The 23274-nt window shown below is 51.3% G+C and overlaps 1 protein-coding gene across 3 annotated transcripts in view; it reads left to right on the top strand.

The window, feature by feature from the left end:
- SDCCAG8 (SHH signaling and ciliogenesis regulator SDCCAG8) overlaps nt 1-23274 on the top strand; it is a 202155-nt gene that overhangs the window by 173610 nt on the left and 5271 nt on the right. For all 3 annotated transcript variants that reach the window (XM_069484544.1, XM_069484546.1, XM_069484545.1), the window contains one exon: nt 13425-13551. In XM_069484544.1, coding sequence (XP_069340645.1) covers nt 13425-13551 — 127 coding nt within the window. The remainder of the gene's footprint in view (nt 1-13424; nt 13552-23274) is intronic.

Raw genomic sequence — 23274 nt, 5'->3', positions numbered from 1 at the left:
CGCGGAGAGGTTCCTCCTGAGCGCACACGGTCGCTCCCGAGCTCCGACGACAACGGAATTTCACTAAAACTAAGACTAAAGCATTTTATTGGCAACATTTAGGGAAGGGGGTGGTGCGGATCTACCTTCTGTTTGGCAGTTGCTCCTTTCTGAAGCCGAAAATTACCTCCGGGGTGACAGTACACAGGGTGCTCCATTGCCATGTGGGTCAGGGGTTGGGAAAGGGTCAGAAAAAGGTGGCATTCAGTCTGGTGGGAGGGGGTGGCAGTGTAGGCTGCCTCCGAATACACACAGGCCCTCAGGCCTCTGCCCTAGAGCCTCTCTCTCCCATTGTCATTTGCTATCGGGGCACTTGTGTCCCCTGCTGCTGGGCTTTGCTTCCCCCAACACAAGCACCCAGGGACTGGCATATAGGGATTAAATACCGTGTGGATGCTTTAGAATGTCCGGGGGTTTTCTTTTTACAATCTGGGCACTGTTGCCTGGCAGGGGTTTCCTTGTCTACAAAGCAGGTGCTCACTAGGAGTTGGGGCCATGACTTGGACCTGCCTGTGCTGTGAGGGGCTCCGGGCAGCTGCGTGCTGCCTGCTGTCACCCAGAGCAGCCCCCAAAAGGTCCCTTCTTCCTTTTCCCTTCCACCCCTCTTATTCAGGAAATCTTAACTTGGGAAAGATGTGTACCTGCTCTGTGAGGAACACTCCCCAAGTCCTGTGGAGAGAGAAAGCCCTCGCACCTCTCTGAGACCATCCTGCAGTGCCACTCTGGGCCCTCTGAGCTGAATGAGTTGCATCCCGAGCTCTCCCCTGCTATTTCAAGGACTGCAAGCCTTGTGCACATAGACGGTTGGTTTCTGGTTGGAACCCCTAAAAGTTGATTGATGACAGAGAGGTGTGTTAAACTGGCATACTCCAGAACAATCTTAATATTTTTTCTGTGCCACCTTCCTCAAGGCCACGACGGTTTCCTGGGCCACACGAGGCATCCTGTTAACTGGTGCCACTTTGAAAAAATCGAGGAAGGAGAGTGTTGGAAGCCTAGACTGGTTCTCTTGCCACTCCTTAAAAATCAAAATTTTGCAGCCCAAATATTAAAAAATTGACTTAGGCTCATTCCTTCTCCCCCACGGTGGCACACAGCTGGGCAGGCCCTGTCTCTTCTGCTGCTGGAGCCCACTCGACACCAAATGAGCCCTCCAGCAGGCCTAATCACTCTGATCTGTCATGGACCTTCTCGCTGGAAGAGTTATGCCATCATATTATCCCAACACTCATCACTGCGTGGAGGACCCCCTTTTACTAAATGATTTATTACTCTTTGCAGAATTCCTTTGGCTGCAGATTTTATTTCTGAGTCACTCTGTTCAGCTCAATTGGTCGCCTTCAGTTACCGTGGCAACCAGCAGATGGGGTTCTTTGACAAGGGTCAGCAGGGAGGCTGCCTTGGTATAGACAGAAGAGGAACTAAATAAAAAGCTTTCTGCATTGACAGTTCTGTAGTGGATGGCCAGGAGTTGTTATCAAATTACTTGCATTAAAACCTAATTAAGACGTGTGCCAATAAGTGCGCGTAGCGATTGAATCTGGTTACTTAGCTGCCGTGGTCTCGCTCCTATTCCATCACACCTCTGCGGCCAATTTGGCTACCCCAAGGTTGGTCAAATGTGAAGGAAATTGAGGAGGACCTCACTACAGTGTGGAACCTGATATACTCCAGGACCACACCAGGAAGGTTTTAGTCCTGGGAGCACCGGGAGGACCTCATTAAAACAGAATCTTATGAAAACACAACACTGTGCGCTCAAAACCCAAGATGGCAACTGAGGAAGACCCCGCCATGCATCTGATAGTTCCGTGTCTTCCTTTAAGACTGTGTCGGTTCTTTCATTGCAAATAGCATTCATCAAAATAAAACTGGTCTTTAATTGTTCCACATTAAATATTAATAAATCTAAAGAGACATGACAACTAAGTGCAAAGGACCTGTTCTGGAGGGGGGGAAAGGGACATTACTGGGTCAAATTGGACAAATTGGAATTCAGCAGGTTAGATGAAGTTGTTTTATTAATATTAAATTTACTATGGTTGATAATACACTGGTTCTGGAAGGGAATATCTTTATCCTTAGGAAATGTACACTGCAGCATATAGGAGAAAAGGGAAAGATGCATGCATCTTACTGTCCAACAGTTCAGCAAAAATATATATACAGAGAGAGAGAATATGTGTGATAATTCAAATGGGGCAAAATTATCATAATAGATGAATATGGTAGTATTCTTTGTAATATTCTTGTACCTTTTTGTAAGTCTGAGATTATTCCCAAATAAACCATTTTTTTCAAGAAGGGTGCTTAAGTTTTGGGTGAGGTAGGATCTGGTATGAGAGGCCAAGTGGGTTTTCCTGCTAGTGCTTCTGTCTGGCCTTTAGCTGGATGCAGCCCAGATTCTACTCTGCAAAGCTTCTGATTTTCAACCATTTTCATTTCTCTGCCCCATTTTCTTTGCACAATGGGACTGTGCACTCACCAGGGCTCTGCTTTGGATTAAAAAAGAGCTGGTGAAGCTAACTCAGGCTTGAGGCAAATGGTCGTTCTAGGTTCTTCAAAGTCTAAGATTTCTTGTCACATCAACTCCTGTCCCTGTGGTTTCAGTGTCAGGATCCTGTATTCACGCCCAGTCCGTCAGTGGTTTACAAGCTGAGCCTTGGCCAGAGAGCACTTGCATTTTTAAGAAGCTTATAAGGTAGCAATGCAACAGGTAGTGCTAATTGCCTTAAGATGAAACTGGGCCCCTTTTCTGGTAGAAATGCTGTTTTAAGCAGGTGGTCTGTGAAGAGCCCTGGTGACATGCATTGTCAGAGGCTTCAGGGTCCTGCTGGAGGCAGTGGCCCTGCAGCCTGAAGAGCTAAACCTGTGGCCTTGGCCATTCTTCCATTTGCTGAGGGTTCACTGAGGGTCCCAGGGGCACCGTGGGGGCCCACCAGTCAGTTTCCCCAAGGTGGTCTTTGGAGCTTCCAGCCTCCTGGCTTTGCATCCTTCATGCCAACACCAGTCTGTGGACTTAATGCTGCTCCAAGTGTGGTTTCCAGACTATGGCCAGTCCTCAAGCTGTTTGCTGCAGGTCTGTGACAAGACAAGAACTGAAATTGAGAGTATTTAGAAACTTTTATAGCAATTAGACAATGCTACCTCATTCTTATTGTACTTCACAAAACCATCAGTCTGCAATCGATTAGAAATTGAAAAAGAATCAAAACAAAACCAAATCTGGTTCTCTTCACTGAGCTAGTTGGAGAAGCATGGGTCTAGAGTTTTCTCCTCTTTTCTCACGCCCCCAGGCCTCAGAAAATGAGCCTGTGTCAGCTGTTTCCCAGAAAGTTGCCTAGTGTGTCAGCTTTCTCTTATGTTTTAGTACGGAATAGAAGACGTTTTTGGGCCTTTTAAGAAAGGAGTTTGAAATGCTGCAAAGATCATTGGATTTGGAGTCCGGAGACATGGGGTCCAGCCCTAGATTAACCACAGACAGGCTACGTGACCCTGGGCAAGTCACTTGTACTCTCTGGGCCTCAGTGTCACCATAATGGGCTGAACTGAATGATCTCAAAGGTGCCCCTCAGCTCTAACACGACAGAATTCTTTTGTCAACAAGGACATGGATCTCTTAGAAGATAAGAGGATTTAAGAAAAAAAAAATCTTAAACAAAAAAAAAACAAAACACAGCAACAAAAAAGAAGAGCAAGGATCTTTCCCATCACTGCCCTTAAGGAGCCCCTATCTACCTCTGCAGGAATCCAAGGCTAATTGGGAATTTGAGAGAAAGAGAAATGGAAGGGCCAGTACAGGAACATAAATTTAAATTTTCTTTACTGAAGGTGTAAACTCTCCCCAGAACTGCATGATCCTCAGGAATAATCCTGCATTATTGAATATGGTGGATTTGGGCAAAAGAAATTTAAATGGCAAACCAGCCATTAAAAGTGCCTTAATTGGCCAGGCGCAGTGGCTCACACCTGTAATCCCAGCACTTTGGGAGGCTGAGGTGGGAGGATCCCTTGAAGCCAGGAGTTCAAGACCAGCCTGAGCAACATAGTGAGACCCCATCTCTACAAAACAAAAAGAAAGAAATAGCCAGGTGTAGGGATATGTGCCTATAGTCCCAGCACCTCGGGAGGCTGAGGCAGGAGGATCCCTTGAGCCCAGGTATTTGAAGTTACAGTGAGCTATGATCGTGCCATTGCACACTCCAACCTGGGTGACAGAGCAAGACCCTGTCTCTGGAAAAAAAAAATGCCTTAACTTTCTGAGTAAGGATAACAAGCTAGAATGTGTTCCAGATTCCTAAGCACACTGTTTATTCTCGCTGACTCAGTATGACCACGTTAATGAGATGGAATTATGCAAAATGCAGCAGCAATTTTTAAGTACTGGAACAAAGTATACAACTTTACATGAACATGGTTTTTTCACCACAATTAATTACCTAGAGCTGTCATTAAGGTAATCGGGTTTTCAAAACTTTACCTTGGGTGACCTAGGGATATTGTTGCGACTATAGAGCTGGTGGTGTTTGAAGACAGGAACATGGTAAAATTCTGTAAAGTGATAGCATTGTAGAAATGTGGAGCCGGAAGAGAACTTAGTCATCCTCTAGCCCCAAGGCTGGCAAACTTTAAAAGGTCAGGTAATAAATATTTTAGGCTCCGTGGCCATATGGTCTCTGTCACAGCCTCTCGGCCGTTACAGTTGCAAAAGCAGCCGCAGACAGCACGTGAATGAACGGGCATGGCTGTGTTTCAATGGGAGTTTATTTAGGGGCCCTGCAAGTTGCATATCCTACAGCGTTCACGTATTATTCTCCTTTTGATTTTTTTTTTCAATCATTTCAAAAAACCATTCTCAACTGGCAGGTCGCAGGGAAGCAGGCAGTGGGCCAGGCCGGATCTGGCCCGTGGTCTGCAGTTTGCTGCCCTCACCTCCAGCTCCATCCTCCCATTTCACATGTGCGGATGCTGAGATTCAAAGCGATCACGGAATTTGCTTAAGTTCTCGCGCCTGACACCAGAACATTTTAGGAGGAGACTGGGATAGTTGTCATTTAGACAGTTGGTTGTCTTGATGATCAAAAGTGAAGACACATTATTCTCCAGAAGAACCTTTATGTATGTGTGATTAATACTGTGAATTATAATGTAGCAGTGGTTCTTACACATGAAAACTCATCGGAATCACCCAGAGGGCTTATTAAAACACACACTGCAGGGCCCCACCCTCAGAGTTTCTGATTCAGGAGTTCTGGATGTTTTATTTTCTCAGTTTCACAAATGGAGAACCTGAGGTTGAGAGAGATCAAGCTTCCACTCCAGGCAGAACATCTGGTTTGTGATAGGATTTTGAACCCACATCCTCGCTTCTGAGCCCGGCCCTCATTCACTGCTTCTAGTATTCTAATTAAATGGAAAATCCCAATAGCATGCTTAAAATATTGTATAGGTTATACTTGTTCAGGAACAAAGTTATTACATATTGAAGCATATTTATACTAGGGTGAAATTACAGGTTTTATATTTAGCATAAACACTGTGCATTGGTAAGTGGCGTGCCCATTCTAACAGCGTACATGCCAGGCACACGTACACTGAGAGCTGAGCAAGGTCCCAGGCCTGCCCGAGGAAGTGCAGAGCTCAGGGGCAGGGGCAGAGGCAGACGGGCAGTCACGGTGGCACGTGTGGGTGGCTGCTCTGGAGGAAGATGCATGACGTCACAGGGACGTGCAGAAGAGGGGTGTGGGGAGCACTGCAAGGATGGGACATTCAGGACGGAGAGAAGCCAGACACAAGGGCTAGGAGAGAAGGCATGACAGATAGAGGGTACAACATGAGCATGGTGGCAGGAGGCGGTGGGGCATTTCTGCAGAGTGGTTTAGAGCAGCTGGGATATGGGGTGTTGGGGGTAGGGGACTGTGGCCAGGGCCAACAGTGAAGGGCCTTGTCACCATTGCAAAGGAGTTTGGCTTTAGGATTAGAGCCACAGGTAGCCATAAGAGAGACAGCCATGATGAGAGTTTTGTTTCAGAAAGATCCTTCTAGTCTGGCTGTCGTGGGGAGTATGGATTTGAGAGAGCCACGTGGAAACAGACAGCCCCCTGAGAGGGCCTTGCAGGAACTTGGACGAGGAATGCTGACAATCCCACGTGGACGAGCGAAGGCGGAACGGGCGGGGTGGAACGGGCCGGGGAGAGGTTCGGAGGCTTAGAGGGCTGATCTGCAGAGCTGGGACACTGAGCCCTGTGGACGACCGGGGCTGGTCCCACCCATGTGAGAGGGACACAGGGGGAGGAGCACTGGCAGATGAGTCCAGTGTGCCGTGTGGTGAGTTTGGGGGGTCGGGGAAATGCTGGGGAAGGGCCTGAGGCCAGATCAAGTGCTGAGCGTCCTCGGCCTTGGCCTCTCCATTTGGAGCCACGAGTGCAGGTTTAAAAACTCACACAGGCAGAACGGTTCAAGTACGGAGAGAGCTGAGCCCAGCCCTGGTTCACACCAGCATGTGAAGGTCTGATAGAAGAGAAGGAGATACCCGAGAAGGTGGAGCGAGAGGATGGGGAAGTGAGAGACCAGGACAGAGCCAAAGAGGGAGAGTGATGAGTTGCACTGAGGACCACTGGGTGTCCTTGGTGGCTTCGGTAACCCTGGTTCTACCTTTAGCTGTGTGAGCCTGGGCAGATGACTCACTTCTCTGCGCCTTGCTTTCTCTTAGGCACAAAATACAGATGATTATAACACCTCCTGTGCAGTATTATTATGAAGATTAAATTAGTTCATGAATGTAAAATGCTTACGCACCTGGGCATTTAGTAAATGCTCAGTAAATATCAGAGCGTACAACTGGGAGTAGCAGAGAAGTGAGGGCATATTTCACAGTTCACATATTTGTACCTTTTTGATCCATATGTTGTTTGAAAAATGTTCTTCATCTCCACGGACAGGCCGCCTCTCCCAGGGAAATTGTGGGTCTTCGCTGTAGTCAAGAATGACCAACACAGAAGGGGTTCTGATCTGAAAACATTTCAGAACAAAAGATGTTTTACTACCACTGCTGGGGGGAAAAAAAAAAAAAATAACCCAAACACAAAACCCAACGGTAGTCTGTAGGAAGCTCCCAGGTGAAATGGTTGAGTGAAACTAAAATCTCGAATTGAAAAACATGTGTGCACAAGGCTACCGGCCACCCCTGGGGAAGAATGGAGCTGGCCTGAAGAAGAAATCCACTGGCTGTGGCCCCGTGGGTACTGGTGCTAGGTTGACAAGTGCTCATTTGGTGATTATACCTCATAACTTATTTATACATTGCATATATTTTGTATGTATCACATACAACATTAAAAAATTTAAATATATGTATTCACTGGCTTTCACAGTATTCATAGCAAATGGGTGTCTGAAGCGCAGGACCAGAGCTGGCAGCTTGCACCGCTTCTGTTTTGCATAAGATATTTTCCCCAGCCCACTCAGCTCTAGAAAGTTGTTTTGTATTTCACCACTTGCTCCATCTTATCTTGAAGTCTTGTATATTTTTAAAAAATGCTGGTTCTGATAATGCGTGCAGGGTGTGGCCGGGAGGATCGCTGTTGGACCACTAGAGATCTGTCCAGGCCCAGCACACTTAGGAGTCCCTGGAGATTTTAGCCGCTTCTGTGCCCTAACAAACCTGGGCCTGTGTGTTCCCATGGTAACTGCTGCCCCTTGCACGCCTGAAATTCCTGGTGATGCCTTTGCATGGAAGGGGAGCCCGTGCTGACCACTCTACCCCAGCGTGGGACAGCTGCTCCTCTCCCCCCAAAACCCCCAGTCCTGCCCAGGGTGGCGGTTGTGCACCTGCAGGTCCTGAAGGCCATGGGCCCTGTGCCTGAGATTAAAAAGTGACACCAGCCTGGGCTCAGTGCTTCCTGGACGTGTCCTTCCTCCTGGACCGGCTGACCCCACCGTGCCTGTGGGGGCAGGGAGCACAGGTGTGTCGTGGGACAGGGGATGGCTTTCTGCCCCTGACAGGGTCCCAGGACAGCACGATGCAGATACCAAGCACGTCCTAGGGGTCTGTGGGACAGGACAGAATCCCTGCCAGTTGCAGAGATGAGATATAGGCCTGGGGAGAAAAAGGCAGGAAGTAGGGGTGAGCTTTGAAATCTGGCGATTCTATTTCCTGCTGCACGGAGCCTCGTGTGCTTTGCCGGCTGTCGGGGCTCCTTCCTGCAGGCCCGGTGGCGGCAGCCCCCCACCCTTGCTCATTTCATTATTTACTGCCTTGTAGAGGAACTGGCTAAAAACAAGAGCCTGAAACAGAACAAGAAATTGCACTCTCTCAAAACAACGGTTACCCTGAGACCTGACACTGACTGAGAAGGTTTCTCAGCCTGTGGAAGAGGAAGAGTAAATGCCTCACCGCCGCAGGCCGGGGCAGGCAGGGACAGGGACAGGGAGGGACTGAGAGCCTGAGCCCTGGCCGGCAGGTCACCCAAAGGTGAGGTCAGGGCCTGTGTCTTCCTCAGAGGCCCCTCAGCTTGGCTGACATCCCCTGTCCCCGCTCAGCGCCCTGGTCCTCTGTGGCAGCTCTAGTGCCGCCTCCCCGCTGCCCCTTCTCTCAGCAAACAGTCGAGCCCTCGACCTGGCGCCTGCCCTCCGAGGCTCACCCTCGCCCCCCTTCCCTCTGGCCTCAGGGAGGAAGGTCTCAGTCTTCTGCCCCCCTCTGCCTGGAGGATGCCCCCTGCTTTCTCCTTCGGGGCCTCCTCCCCAGTGGCCCAAGTCACTCCCATCCCCTGCCCTCCTTCTAGCCACCGTCCCCTCACCCTAACAGCCGCCCTCTTCCAGTCCCTCCAAGCAGACTGCTGCCCTAGCCAGGGACCTCCCGTGCATGCCCGGTGGCATGTCACACAAGCTGGCCACGCCCCCTTCACCCCTCTCCTCCCTGTACCCTCCGGGCTCATCTTCCCTCCTGCTCTTCCCCTGCCTCCGGGATCGCCATCTCAGTGTTCTGCTGGCTCCTCGTGCTCTGCAGCTGTTGCATGTGGCTGTTCCCGCCCAGGCCCTGTCCTGGGGGCTCTTCCCTTCTCACTGCAGCACAGGTTCTCAGCCAGTAGGTCTCGGGGGCTTGGATAGCTGCATTTTTAACAAACTGCCCCAGTTGCAAATCTCCGCCAGTCTCTTCCTGGCAAATCTTGCCCCGTGTTCCTTCACGGCCTCACCTCGGCAGGTTTGGCTTGCGCAGCCGGGGCTCCGGCCCAGCCCTTCCCAGGCCCCCAGCTGCACCACTGCCTAGTGGGTGCATGTCCCAGGGACCTCAGACTCACCCTGACTGCAGACCTTCTCTTCTAGCCCAGGCCTGTCCCTCCTGCCATCCTCTCTTGGTAAATGGCATCACCACTGCCTGCAGGACAAAGTCTGTATTTGTTATTTTGGCTACAAAGCTTTACCGGGTCCAGTGTTACCTCCCTCTGAGCAGCCTGCAGCCTCTGTTCCAGCCACCCTGCACAGCTTGCAGTTTCCAGACACACGGTGGCCTTTGCCGTGCCACCCCCACGTGGAAGGCCCTGCCCCTGGGCCTGGCCTGACCAGCACCCGCTCACCTTCCCGCATCCAGCTTGCTCGCTGCGTGACTTTGTACCAGTCATTGATCTTGTCTGTGCCTCAGTATCCTCATCCTTAAAGGGTCATAATACTTAGTTCCTGCCTCACTTGTTGTGTTGAATTGTTGTGAGCACTAAAGTTAATAAATGATAAGCACTTAGCACAGTGCCTGGCACACAGCAAGCGCTCAGTATGTGACAATGATAAGCTGGCTCCTAAGCAGGCACAAACCTTCCCAGACCTCTCATCCGCATAGTGACCACTGCACTTGTCCTTCACGGTGTCCGGTTTGAAGTTGGCACCTGTTTCCGAGTCGGTCTCTCTGCAGTTGGCTGGGGACCCCCCCTGAGGGCACGGACCATTTGTCACCCTGATGTAGACCCAGGATCTACCTTAGGACGTGACTCTTAAGAAGTGTTCACCAAGGGTTGGTTGGTTTGGTGAATTAACTCAATTAGTTAACCAGCCATTAACAATGGTTAAGAACACCTGGGTACAGCCGGGATTTGACTCCGAGCTTTACCAGTTACTTGTGTGACTTTGTGCAAGTTGATTAACCTCCCACCTTCAGTTTTCTCATCTGTAAAATGGGGATGATAATATGAGAAAGTACCTCCTAGGATTGTGATAATAAATAATCTATATTACTCTAATAATAGAAACTTTTTATTAGATTATCTTGATTCATTTAATCAGTTATCAGTTTAACTAGATAATTGTGGTTGTTAACCGTTGTCAGTGGTGACAGATACAGCTGGTGGCTGAAGAGAGGACAGCAAAAATGACAGCAGTAACCATGAAGGATAAAATACAGCTTATGTGTCTATAGGACACCCCAAGAAATCTCTAATCGATGGCAAAGAAATATCCATTAACAGAGTGTAGGCTGAGTTGTGCAATGTTTGGGGCTCTTCCAAAAATATCTTTTTAAGAAAAAAAAAAATCTGTTTTCCCAATATTCATAATAGCCCTTGAAAGAGCTGCCACAGAAATGTATTTCCGTAACAAAGTCCCTTTTATCTAAATTGTTTTTTTTTTTAAACAAATGTGGGTTTGGGCATGTCATTTTATCTTTTCCAAGCTTGTGATGGACTTCATTGCTGTATGTGGGGTGACAGAGTACAGGCTGACCCCCCAAAAGAGGTGCATATTTTTTTACAGGGAGGAAAACAATTCTGAGGGGAACTGCTTGGAACGTTCAAGTTGATTTGAAAAATGAGTCAGTTTCGACCCAAGGGCTTGGGCTGTGAAGGAAGGCTGACTTTCTCGGGTCTCATTGCTCTCAGCAGGGGTGCGTCTCTGGAAAACCTGAGCAGCTGGTCTGCAGCTCACACCCAGACCCTTGATTCAGCCAGTCTGGGTGGGGGCTCCCCCCCACCCCCCGCCACCCCCTCAGTAACTGGGGCCCCCCGTTTGCAAAACTCCCCAGAGTGCCCCTCGTCCAGGTTCTGAAGACTCCACAGGAGGAAAGTCTAGGCAGGAGCTGGCGCTGGCCCCATCTCTGGAGGCCGAGCCAGGGTGGCCTGCCCATGGCCGGCTTTTTGTGCTGTGACAGCAGGCTTTGGCTCTGCCTGTCGCCCTGGATGGGGCAGCCGTCCCTTTTCAGGAGTTCCAAAACACATACTGAACCCATCAGTCTGCAGGACCGGGAGCCCATCTGATTCAAGCACAGGGCAAGGGACCACATGGACAATGTCAACTCCTGGCACCTTCTTGCCATGAACCTTAATGGTGTCACTTATTTATCACGTTTCTGTTCCATTCCTTTCCGGCTAGCGGGCAGCCAACGAGCTCTTAGCCCGTGGCTCTCTCCACACCCAGGACTTAATTGGCTTTTCTCCTGTCTAATATAAATATGGAAGCAGTAGATGGCTTCTCTAGGAAGGAGGCTATTATCACCTGTCTCTCCAACGGGACCTCTCTGTGGTGCTCCACGTCGGAGTGGGTGGTCAGATGAGTGGTGGTCGGTCGCACGTGCCCGTGGGTTGGCCTGGGCAGACTCTGGCCACCCCGCTGGCCCGGGCGTCCTTGCCTCTCCCGCCGCTCCCTGCAGGAAAGCTTGTTTAGTCTGGCCCCGGTGGGGTGGCTTTGAGACTAGCACTCCGGAGAAACTGGCCTCGGGTATGAGCGTGACGGAGGTGGGGTGAGGGCAGATGAGGCTTCCCAAAGCAGAAGGAACCTTCTTCCTCCAAGATCAGAGGGAGGGTGGGAGGTGGGGTGGGGAGCATCAGTCTTATTTATACAGCACAGACCGGGAAGGCAGTCGCACTCGGGTGGGAGATCTTTGCTGATCTGTTCAGTCCGGCCTCACCCGGGAGGCCGGGCAGGGCCATGGAAAGTGGCTCCAGGTCGCGCCCGTGAGTCCTTCCACTTTGGCCAGAACCAGCAGGAAGCAGAGGCCGTGGGGGGCGTGGTCAGGCGGGGCGGCCAACCCAAGGGGCGGGGCGGGCCGTGTGAGCATGCGCAGTGCCGGCTCCGCCTCCGCCTCCGCCTAGGCGTCAGTCTTCGCTTTGCCCCTGCGCAGGTAGGGCGGGCCAGGATAGAGTGGTGCAAGGCTGGGTGACACTGCCAACGGGGCGCCCACAGAGTGTTCTGGGGTGAGGACGGGACTAGGGCTTAGGCCCCTTGAGCAGAGACTCCAGCCAAATCCACCGGAGGCAGAGAAAGGCGGGTGGGCGAAGGCAGGAGGCGCAGTCTGGGCAAGAACAGGGCTGTGCTTTGCAGAGGAGTACGGGGCGGGGGAAGTGTGAGGAAAGTACTAGAATATTGCTAAGTTTCCCACAGTGCAGTTTTACCAGTGCCCAAATGCTGCGTCATTTTTTTTTGTAAAGCATCGTGCCCCAACCCTAAGGCCGGAATCTTTGGCCTTGTATTAATAAATGTTTGTGCTCAGAGCTCATCGGAAATGCCGGCCCAGGAGAGCTTCAACCCAGGGCAGCCCAAGGCCGGTGTCTGCGAGGCTTTTGACGCGGTAGCCCGGAGTTTGAAATGCACCGGAGCTTTCAAAATTTTTTTCCTGGTGAGAATGTGAGTTAATTTGCTGTTGGTGCTTTTGGTTGGTGAGGATGGTGAGGAAGGGCACACTTCTAACTTTTTTTTTTTCCCCAGAACAGTTCTGGGTAGTCCGACTCCAAATTTAATCCAAAGCCGACATTTCCACCCCAGTGAACGTGCTACTGGCTGTAGGAGGCCGACTGTGGACAGATGAGGATAATAGTTTGCGTGAATTAGCAAGTCTGTAGAGGAGGGCCCATCAGCAGAATGACAAATTTAGGATCTTTAAAGACATCTGGTCAGCGATGCCAGAGCTCGTGATTGACTCAGTGATTAATAATGGAAAACCCTTAGTTCAGTGTTTCCATGTCCCTTACCCACTTCCCCAGCCAGGGCCGGCCGTCTGCTTGGCCTGCCAGAGACGGTTCCAGCTGAACAATGGAGGCATTTAGGCCCCTTGTCTTTGACCTCCGCTTGTGAGTTTAAGGTTTCAGTTTTTCTTCTACTTGCCCAGCTTATCTGCCTGTGTTCTCACTGGCAGCGTACTGAGAAGGCCCCCAGTTCCCATGCACACTTGATGCGGTGCCGGTCACCTTCGCAGATGCGTACCAAGGGCCCACTGCTAGCCAGAGCCTTGCACCCCAGGGCCACCTTGGACTTCCAGCTCAGACAGAGTTCACTTTCAGGAGCTGCCCTCAGGTACACAGGGCAATGGAGCAGGTTGAAAGGCTGAAGTCTGCTGTTGTCCCCTCTGCTCTCTGCAGCCCCCCACTTCCCAGACCCCGTCTCTAATGCTGCGGTGGGTTTTTCTGCAGGCTGAGGCAGCTGGATAAACACAGCCAGGCCACGGCCCAGCAGCTGGTGCAGCTCCTCAACAAGCAGAACGAGCTTCTCCTGGAAAGACAGAGCCTGTCGGAAGAGGTGGACCGTCTGCGAACCCAGGTACCGTGCAAAACCCAGTGCAAGGGTGGGCTCAGCCCACAGAGGACTCTGGGCACTCTGCACAGAGGTGTTTTGGGGGCATCTTAACAGGCTAAAATGTCTACTGATCACATTGGCCAGCCAGTAAGCTGGGAAGGAGAGCCTGAAGACTGTGCGAGGCACAGTGGGGCGTGCAGAGAATGTGAGCTGTGGGCCTGGCCTCATGATGGAGCTTAAGTCCACGCAGCTGAACCCACCCATGCCCCTGAGTCCACAAGTCACACGAGTGCCGGGCCCCACCATGCAGCTGCGTTGCTGAGGCAGCTGAAGCAGGGAGGATGCCAGTAGTCAGGGAAGGCTTTTTGGAGGAGGGCAGGCTTGAACTTCCTGGGAAGGATGTGTATGGTTTGAATTGGTTGAGGAAACACGTGTTCCCAATTAGGGAAGTCGTGGTGAATGGAACGCAGGCGTCTTGTCCTAAATTAGCTGCCTGATAATCGGGCAAATATCTGGGGTGCTTGCAGAGCGCCTGGCAGTGGGAAACTTCTTTACCCTTGAACAAGCTGGCAAGATTGACATTATTGTCTCCAGTTTACGATAGGGAAACTGAGGCTTACACAAGTGTATATAGCTAGCAAGGACGGGACACCTCAAATGGAACCTAAGTCTGACTCCATAGCCCAGGCTTTCCCCGGTTAGATCTGGGGCACCAGCAGGGATAAGGAGGAAAGAAAGCATACAGGTGAGTTTGCAGTACGGGATGAAACCTTTTTTCTAAATTGCTTCGCTTCCTGTCGGAGAGGCTGTGCTTTTTGCCCCATCAAGCAATTTGTTAGGATAATGAGGTGGTTCGTGGCTGGCCGTGGCCTCCGTCTTTAATTAGGTTCGCACCCAGGTGCTCCGTGAGCGCCCGGGGGACTTCATACCATAAGAGCTTGGAATGATTAATAGGAAAAATGCATCTGGAAATGAAAATGCAGAGGAATTCTCTCTCAGTCTCCTTTCAGAATGACCCTGTGCTGAAGGGTTATCAAGGAACCTGTAAATACTGGCTTTTCCCACTCAGCCCACCAAATCCCTCTGCTAAACATCCATTTTTTTCCCCAAATAAGTGAGCACAACTGGTTTCTGTCACTGAGCTAGGGCTGGGGACGAAAACCTGCCTCTTGTGTCCCCCTGTGCTTCTGAGACCGCCCATGGGGCAGGCGGGGCGGGGGTGGGGGGCGTGCCACATGCCCCATGGACCCGGTCATCGGTCATCGGGGAGGCCAGGGCCTCGCTGCACATTCCAGGGCAGTGTGGGGGAGCAGGGCCCAGGAACCCGCCTCTCCACAAGCCGTGGGGCGATTCTGGAGGACAGTAAAGTTTAAGAACTTGCGGGTTTGGGGCCAGAGAGAACAGAGAATGATTCCAGGCTGTGTCACTGTGGTGAAGCCTTGGACAAGTCACTTAAGTCTTTTCTCAGCCTCAGTTTCTCCATCTGCACAGTGTGCATTTTGCCCACCTAAATCAAAGGGACATTGGAAGCATTAAATGAGTGCAGCTGGACGTGCTTGGCAGGCTCTCGGGCACATAACGTAGTGGGCTAAAGAAATGTCAGCGTCTTTCTTTTCCCTTCTCCCTTCATCTTGAAGTGGTCCTGAGAGGCGGCCGCCCGGAGAGAAACGCAGGGAGGGCAGCAGCCCTAGGACCAGCTCCACTCCTCTCTGCCCCGCTTCTTGGACGAGTCCCCCACGAGTCCCCCGTGCTCCATCCGGCCCAGCCAGGAACCCAGCTGTGCGAGCTTTAGGCCTCCCCAGCCACAGGGCAGGGCCTCTGGGGCTGCAGGGGACTAGGCTCCTGCCACCTATGCTGGAGAGGCCGTGACTTCATGGCAAGAGTGAACCTTTTGGCCTCTCAACCCAAGACTCTTTCAGAACTCGGGTCGTGGAGAGTCTTCCGTGGGAGCGCAGAGCACGTGGCAGTGTCCTCTGAGCTCTGAACTGGGTCCTGGTAACGTGGGCTTTGCCTTTTCACTCCCCATCTGCTTCCTCTGCGGCACACTCAGATCCTAACACGGGCCATCGAGGCTTAGAAGCCTCTTCCAGGCCTTTAAAACTCCGGTCATTGCCAAATGCATTGCAAAATTTTCACAAAATGAATTAAAAAGCCCCAAACTTCAAAAAATCCTCAGAAAAACCAGCGGGTCTTTCTTCCCTTGCCTGAAGCAATAGAAACGATTTGCCCAACCTGTGCTATCTGATACTGGCCCATCTGGCTCGTCTCTAAAGAGGCCTTTCAGATTCAAATGTTACACTTGGAGTTATTTTAATACGAACATGACAAAAGAAATTTGGTAGAGGAAACGTTGGCTTTCAGTAGCGAGTGCTGGTGGTCACGGAGGAGGCAGGGCTTCAGTTTCGCAAGCTCCCTGCTGAACGTCTAAACTGCTAGCCTGCTCGCTCTTCGAATTCCATAGGAAGAGGCTAAGCCCCTTAGCCTCTGGGCAGGGGCTCTCGGTGGACTTGGACCTGTGCGATGCGTTTTTTGCCGCCGAATAAACTTGACCTGTGAGTTAGGCAGCTTTAACTGAGCCCAAAAGTCAGGCTGCTTTTGACCCTGAGCAGGTATTTTGGAGGAAGCTGCCTCCTGTGGCTTCCGGAGTGATCAGCCACCCTCTCTGTTTCCCGGGACAGAGTCTTCTGGGCCCAGCTCACGGGCAGCCGGAGGGTGCGAGCTGCCTTCATGTCCGGTTTAGGGATGGTTTAGCTGAAGGCTTCCATTTTTCTCAGCCTGGAGGAATTGAGTCTAACTTAATTGGGAACGTCAAACTCAAAATCTCTGTCCACTTAATACCCAAGAGAGTGGCTATTTTCTGGTCCAGGCGGCTGCACTGAGCTGAGTCATATCCCTCCGGTTTGCTCCTGTGTTCCGAGGCCTGCTGCCCCGAAGCAGGTGACGAACGGTGGGGCCCGGGGTTGGCCTGTGGCCTCTGACAGGGAACGTCTAGGCTGTTCAGAGGGCTGTATTATTCTAGATTGTTTCTGCTTACATTCTGAAACGCGCACAACACGTATGGCAGAGGGAGCTAATTGTAACGGTCACTGTGCCTCGGTGGCGATTTTGCAGTGAGAATCCCCGTCGTCCCCACACGGGGCAGTGGCGCTGTGAGCCCAGGCTCCAGGGCGCTGACCGCTAAGCCCCAGGCTTGTTTCTTGTCTTGTGTTGCGCTTAGGACTCGCTAAAAACAACGGCTTGGTCAGTCTCCTGCCTCACTCTAGAAAATGGCTTTCTCAATGTCATGGCTTGGCTATGCTGGTCCTTGTGGAGAAATGGGGACATTGAAGCACTAACCCAGCTCGGGCCACAGTCCCCTCCCTTCTCTCTGCAGGTACCGTGCGTCTGCGGACAGACATTGCTGCCTGCCTTTTGTTTGAGGCCTGGACCAGGCAGTAGCGCTCTCCCCTCTTGTTGGGAGGCCGACCTTGGCTGGGGGAGGCCGAAACCTCAGTAGCAGTGGTGTGGGGGTGGCATCTGGCGCGAGGGACGTGGGTCCCAGGGCAGTTGGGGCAGGGCCTGACAGCTGGGAGCAGGTCAGGGGTCTGCAGCCCGGAGCCCGGAGCCCCTAACATCTGGCCAGGACAGGGGGAGCCAGCTGGTGAGGAAATACGAGTCTCGTCTGGGGAGAACGGCATCTGGGAGAGGGAGGGACGGGAGTGAGCTGTCCTGGGAGGATTACCCCAGCCACCACGATGACTGCGTGTGTCTGTGCACCTACTCGCTAATGGACATGGTTTCCGCCGACTCGTGTTCTCCGATAGCCGGCGCGCCCGGCAGGCTGTTGTTTAGGTCCTCGGCGCTCAGTCTGGAGAGCGATTCCCTTTTAGTCCCTTCGTATGAATCACTTACAGTTTAGAAAACAGAGTCGGAAACTGACTTGTCAGTGGTTAATCAGTTGGCCCTATGACTTTTAAGCATTCTTGGCAGTGAATTTACTTTCTAATTTGATTTAAACTGGTGCACGGATCCAGCAGCCATATGTGATTATGTTCAGGATCATCGACATTATCTCGTTGCACCAAAGGACTCAGGGAAGGGAGCTGCAAACAAGCACGGGGACGCAGATGAGGACGCGGGGAGGAGAGGCCTGTTGGGACCGGAAGCGAAGGGAGGAGGGACCCCTAGAAAGGTGGCAGCCCCGGGGCCGACGGGCTGGGCCCGGCTGAGCAGGGAGCCTGCCGTTGGTGTGGGTCACCCAAGTGGGGACTTGGAGGTGGTCACCCAGCTCGCTGTGGTCCGGCCTGGGAGCCCGGGGGGCTTCGCCCAGCTGACTCGGGAGCCTCCACAAGTTAGCTACCTGCAAGGCAGATGGTGCTTGAATAGAACAGCAAATACACTGAATAAAATAAATTAGAAAGCCTCCTCCGGAACCAAGATTTTTTGGAAAGAATTCTAAATAGATGAAAACAAACAATTTGATTTCAACCAAATTGTTGTTTTTTTGTTTTTATCCTGATTTTCACCCGAATTGTCAGTCTCAAAAATAAACACTGATACATTCCCAGAAAATATTTTTCAAATAAAAACTGACTCTGTTAAAGTTTGCCCTGATTCTTTCAAAACTGTGTACAAGACACTGTCAACCAAAGTGACTTGCATATTTTTTTAAATAAACTTGAACATATGCAGCTAAAATGTCATTAACTCCCTGCTGCCTGAGTGTTTTCAAGGAATGACATAAGACCCCGGGTGCTGCATTTGCAAGAGAAGCGTCTTACGGCCCTCAGAGAAACTTCCCCAAGGAACTCCGATAGCACGCAGTTTAACTTTGTGTTTTGTAACTGAGCTCTCTGTGCGCAATTAATATTGAAAAGCACATAGAGCTTCATTTAAGCCAGATTCACTCTTCCGTTAACAGTTTGATTTGTCCAAGAGTGAATCCTTTCAGACGAAGAATCAGGGAAGAAAAATAAATTGAATTTTATATTGCTTCAGATACATTTGCTCTACTTATTGCTTCCTGAGTCAGACGTTACATTTTGCAATATAAATTCACAATCAAGATTTTAAAGGGAGCTAAATATTTTAATCCAATTAGACAAGTGAACAAAACACTGAATATTACATGTAGTGTAGATAAGTGGTTCTTGCCTTTAAAAGACTGTAATTCCGTCACATTACAACCCCAAATGTCAGTGTTGTCTTTATTTTTAACGCTTTCAAACATGAGGCAGCCAGAGGCTCCACTCTCTGCTGTTGGTGACACTGTGTCTGTCCTTTGGAAATTCTTAAAATCTATTTACCATGGAAACATGGTTCATATACAACACAGACCTGCCCATGTGCAGAGGAAGTTCTTGTGACTTAGGAGACTCGAGAAAGCTGGAAGATGACAAGCTCGGATCCCGCAGGTCTTGGAAGGGACACTGTGCTTTGAGTGTGTTCTGGGAGGAGAGAGGGCCCCACGGACGCCAGACCCTCCGCCCTGAGCCTTCCTGCCTGCACGCGGGCGTCCCGGGACACCTCGAGGTGCGTTTTACAGAAAGCCCCACCTGTCTGTTACCTTGTGTTCCGTTTTTCTCTGGTGTCTACGGTTCTGTTCCTTTCTTGGAGCCCAGAGGCAGCAAGGCCAGGCCCCACAGCAGAAGGGAACCGGGGCTTTGAACTCTGCTTGCTGCAGGACCGCCACGCTCAGAGGCCCAGCGGGCAGCTGTGAGGGAGGAACGGCTGCGGCTGTGGGCTGCGGTGACCTTGCGGTGACCTTGCTGTGAACTCCCGCCCCGCTTTGCAGCTGGCTAAGCCAGACGCCCAGGAGGCCCCACCGACCCAGAGGGCTGAGGCCCTCTGCTAGAGCTTCGCTCGCTGTGCTGGGGAGGGCCAGGGCCGCAGGGCCGCAGGGCCAGAGGCGGCCACTGCCCGTGGGCTCTGCAGAGGAGCGCGACCTGCCGAGAGGTGAGCAGTCACGCCTGCAGGCCGCGTTTTTCTCAAGTTCTGCAGAGAAGCGAGGGCGCCTCTCCTCCTCGTGTCTTGTTCCCGCCAGGCTGCCTTGCACATCCGGCTTCCTAATTCCACAGAGAGCACACAGGCTGCGCAGGTGCCTTGCACGGATCTGGCTGGACCAGGCGGGTGAGCCCAGCACGATAAAGGCTGGGCTTTGAGGTCAAACTGCCTGGGTTCAAATCTCAGCTCTGTGCCACTTAAGGTCAGTTTTTCAGTGTCCATATCACTCGTTTCTGGTTAAAAAGCAAAGCAAAACAAACTGCTTCCCTTTAGAAGGGAACTCCTCAAATTACCCAGAGCCCAGCACAGATGATTATGAAACCAACAGGATTAGTGCTGAGATCACTGTGGGCTTGAAAGGGCCATCTGAGATGAGTATCTGTTGTGTACAGATAGAAAAGTAGGGCCTGAGGAAGTGAAGAATGAAGGGAATGGAACCGGCCAGGCAGGGAAATTAACTTCTTGAGAGGCCAGAGCCACCACTGGCCGGCGAGAGGGGGCAGCTGTTCTCGGGGTGAGGAGGGAGGGTCTGGGTCCTGGCTCCCAGGGCACAGGCAGAGGCGACCTCTGGGAGGAGGGCCGCTGCCTGAGCTCTGTCAGTCTGGGGCAAGCTTTGAAATGCCCCCGATGGAGGCGGGGAGGGGTCTGCTTTATTGCCAGAGCTACAGGAACAGGACCCTTTGCCGACCTGGCCACACGGACGCTGCACGTGAGCGTGGTAGAGTGAGTTGGAAGGGGGTTAGTGCCTGAGGCTGCTGGGAGGCCGGGGTGGAGATGCACGAGGAAAGAATCGGCTGGAAACCCAGGGCAGACCTGAGGCTTTGAGCACGGAGGCCTCCGTGAGCAGGGACAAGGTGATGCCACCATCTCCCGAGCATCAGGCTGGCTTGGGAACAAAGCAGCAGCAAAGGCTGGCTGGACCCCACAGCCTGGGGAACCCAAAGGTCACCCAAAGAAACGCATTTTTGAAACATAAAATTTAAAGTCAAACTTCAGACATAAATTAGGCACAAAAGTCAGGGTTTATGGAGAGAAGGCACTGTTAGGATTTAAAATGAGACCAAAGAAAAGGGGTGAGCGACAGTGGGCTTGCAGGTGGGAGTGTTTCTGTCTCTGGACAGGGGGGCAGCAGGGCAGCCAGGGTGCCCCGTGGGCCGTCTTCTGACCCAGAGGGTGGCCAGAGCCGACTGCAGATGTGGTCACACCGTGTCACACCAGCACGTGCACGCTTGTCTCTCTGGGACAGCGAGACCACGGCCCCGGTGGGGTAGGTGATGGGAATGATCGTCTGGAAATAGGCGTCACTGGTATCCCTAAGGAATGATGGCAGAGGGGCCAGGTTTGCGCAGTAACTAAAGCTTCCGTGTGTCTGGCCGCGCCGTAGGGTCAGAGGGCAGAAGCACCGGGCAGTGTGCCTCGCTCAAGAGTCAGCAAATGGAAGAGCTACAGCAGTGACGTCACAGGGTCACTTGTTCATTCTGCCCAACACCTGTGGAGCTTCCCGTGGGTGGGGCACAGTGGGAGGCACTGGGGACCCGGCCCTGAATAGTAAGTACTGTCGTGTAAAGGCGAGGATGAATACAGGGCTTCCCACCTACCACACGTAACATATAAGCCAGTGTGGATAGTGACAGCTGATTTTCCACAGGGCTGGAATTCCGGTTGACTTCATTTGTTCATGCTGAGGACCTCACATCTGTGTCACCTCTGTGTGGGCCCACGGGTTTCAGCAGAGCGGTCTGAGTGCTGGCAGGGAACGGCTCAGATGATAAATGGTTACACTAGATGGCCTTCGGAGCCAGCATGCACTGCAGAGCCTCGTTACGAGAAATGCCCGTTTCCTAGAGCTTGGTAAAAAAAAAAAATTCTGTAACACATTGTACTTCTACTTCAGCTCTTTGCCACTGTTCTGTATGGTGTGTGGATAGGTAAGGCTGTTTTTTAAACCTAAAGTTTAGCTAAATTTTTCTTTTGCAATGTGCCTGTTGCAGTTTATGCTTATTCTCGCATTCGAAGGCATCCTAGAATTTCTAAGGTTAGGAAGCCAGCCACTGTCTTGAGAGAGCATCCAGGCTGGTGGCCTGACAGGGCCAATCCATGGAGCAGGAAGGGAGGGTCATTCAATCCAGGCCCTTGGCAGAACTGTGCCGGGTCAGTTCAGTCAAGAGTGGAAGGCAGAGAGGACAGGACTCTCGCGACAAGCTCCACCCTTCCACGACCTATAGTCACCTAGCCAGCCTGTTTTGAGGGGTGAATTCGGAGTACTTCCCCAGTCATGTGAGGCCAACAGCTGCAGGACTTACAGGGGCTAGGCGTACGGGGGCACCACCCCTCCCCCTAGCCAGCAACTTTCGCACCAAAAGAGGTAGGCTCCACCCCTGGAGGTAGGGAGAGACAAGAAAAGCCACTTTCCCTGTGCGACTAGCGTGAATCTGCGGGGCCTTGGCACAGATCAATAGTGGACAGCCCAGTGGCGTTGCTCGTCAGACCGGCTTAGGTCATCCAGTAGGAGCATAACTCTGGGGCTGGAATCCCTGTCCGGTTGGCTGCCAACAGTGGGGTCCACAGGCAGGGAAGGAAAATCCTGGCAAGAGGCCACAGTAGGCTACCCAAGTAACCACTCCCATCAGCAGTAACCTCCCAACTGTGGTAGAACCACCCTGAACATAGTAGTGGCTCTCGCTAGTGGAGGATCAAGCAACCATAGAAGCACACACATCCAGGCTGGTAGGCCGCAGCTGTGATCTGCCTTGCTCCTAAACAGCAGCTACTGGTGCAGAGCCTCAACAGGGCATGTTATTTTCCAAACAAAAAGCAAAAGGTGGGAAGGAATCAGGGAAAGAACACCCCCAAAGGGGAACACCAACTCTCCAGCAATGGACCTTAACCCAATTCAGAACACTACAATGACAGAAGAATTTTGAACATGGACTGTAAGAAAACTCAATAATGTGCAAGAAAAAATGGATAACCAACACAAAGAAATCACACACACACAAAATCCAGGACTTGGAAGAAAAATTCACTAAAGAAATTAAAATATTACAGAAAAATCAAACCAAACTCCTGGAAATGAAGAATTTATTCAAGAAACTACAAAACACAGTGGGAAGCCTCAAGAATAGGGTAGCTCAAACAGAAGAAAAAATCTCAGGGATTGAAGGTAACACCTTTCAATTGAGTCAGTCAGTCACAGAGATAGAGCAAAGCCTACAAGAAATGTGGGATTAGGTGAAGAGGCCTAATGTGAGAATCATAGGTATCCCTGAGGGTGAAGAAGAAAATGCACAAGAGTTGGATAAGCTATTTGAGGATATAAAATTCCCCAGGCCTTGCTAAAAATCTAGATATCCAGGTACAAGAAACTCAAAGGACTCCTGTGAGATTCATTGCAAATAGGAAGACAGCACAACATACAGTCATCAGATTGACCAAAATAACCACCAGAGGCCCTCCTACAAGCTGTAAAGCGAAAGAAGCAGGTAACATACAAAGGAAAGCCCATCAGAATAATGCCAGATTTCTCAGCTGAAACCTTACAAGCAAGAAGAGACTGGGGCCCCATTCTCACTCTTCTCAAACAGAATGATGCCCAGCCTAGAATCTTGTACACCCTGCAAGACCAAGTTTTGTATATGAAGGAGAAATAAAGAAATTCTCAGATAACCAAAGACTGAGGTAATTCACCAAGACAGCCAGCCCTCCAGGACGTATTCAAAATAGTGTTACACACAGACCAGCACAATAAACACTCAAGAATGTAAA

Source organism: Eulemur rufifrons, chromosome 11, assembly GCF_041146395.1.
Source record: "Eulemur rufifrons isolate Redbay chromosome 11, OSU_ERuf_1, whole genome shotgun sequence".
NCBI classification, from domain to species: Eukaryota; Metazoa; Chordata; class Mammalia; order Primates; family Lemuridae; genus Eulemur; species Eulemur rufifrons.
This window is presented reverse-complemented; position numbering and strand designations above follow the sequence as displayed.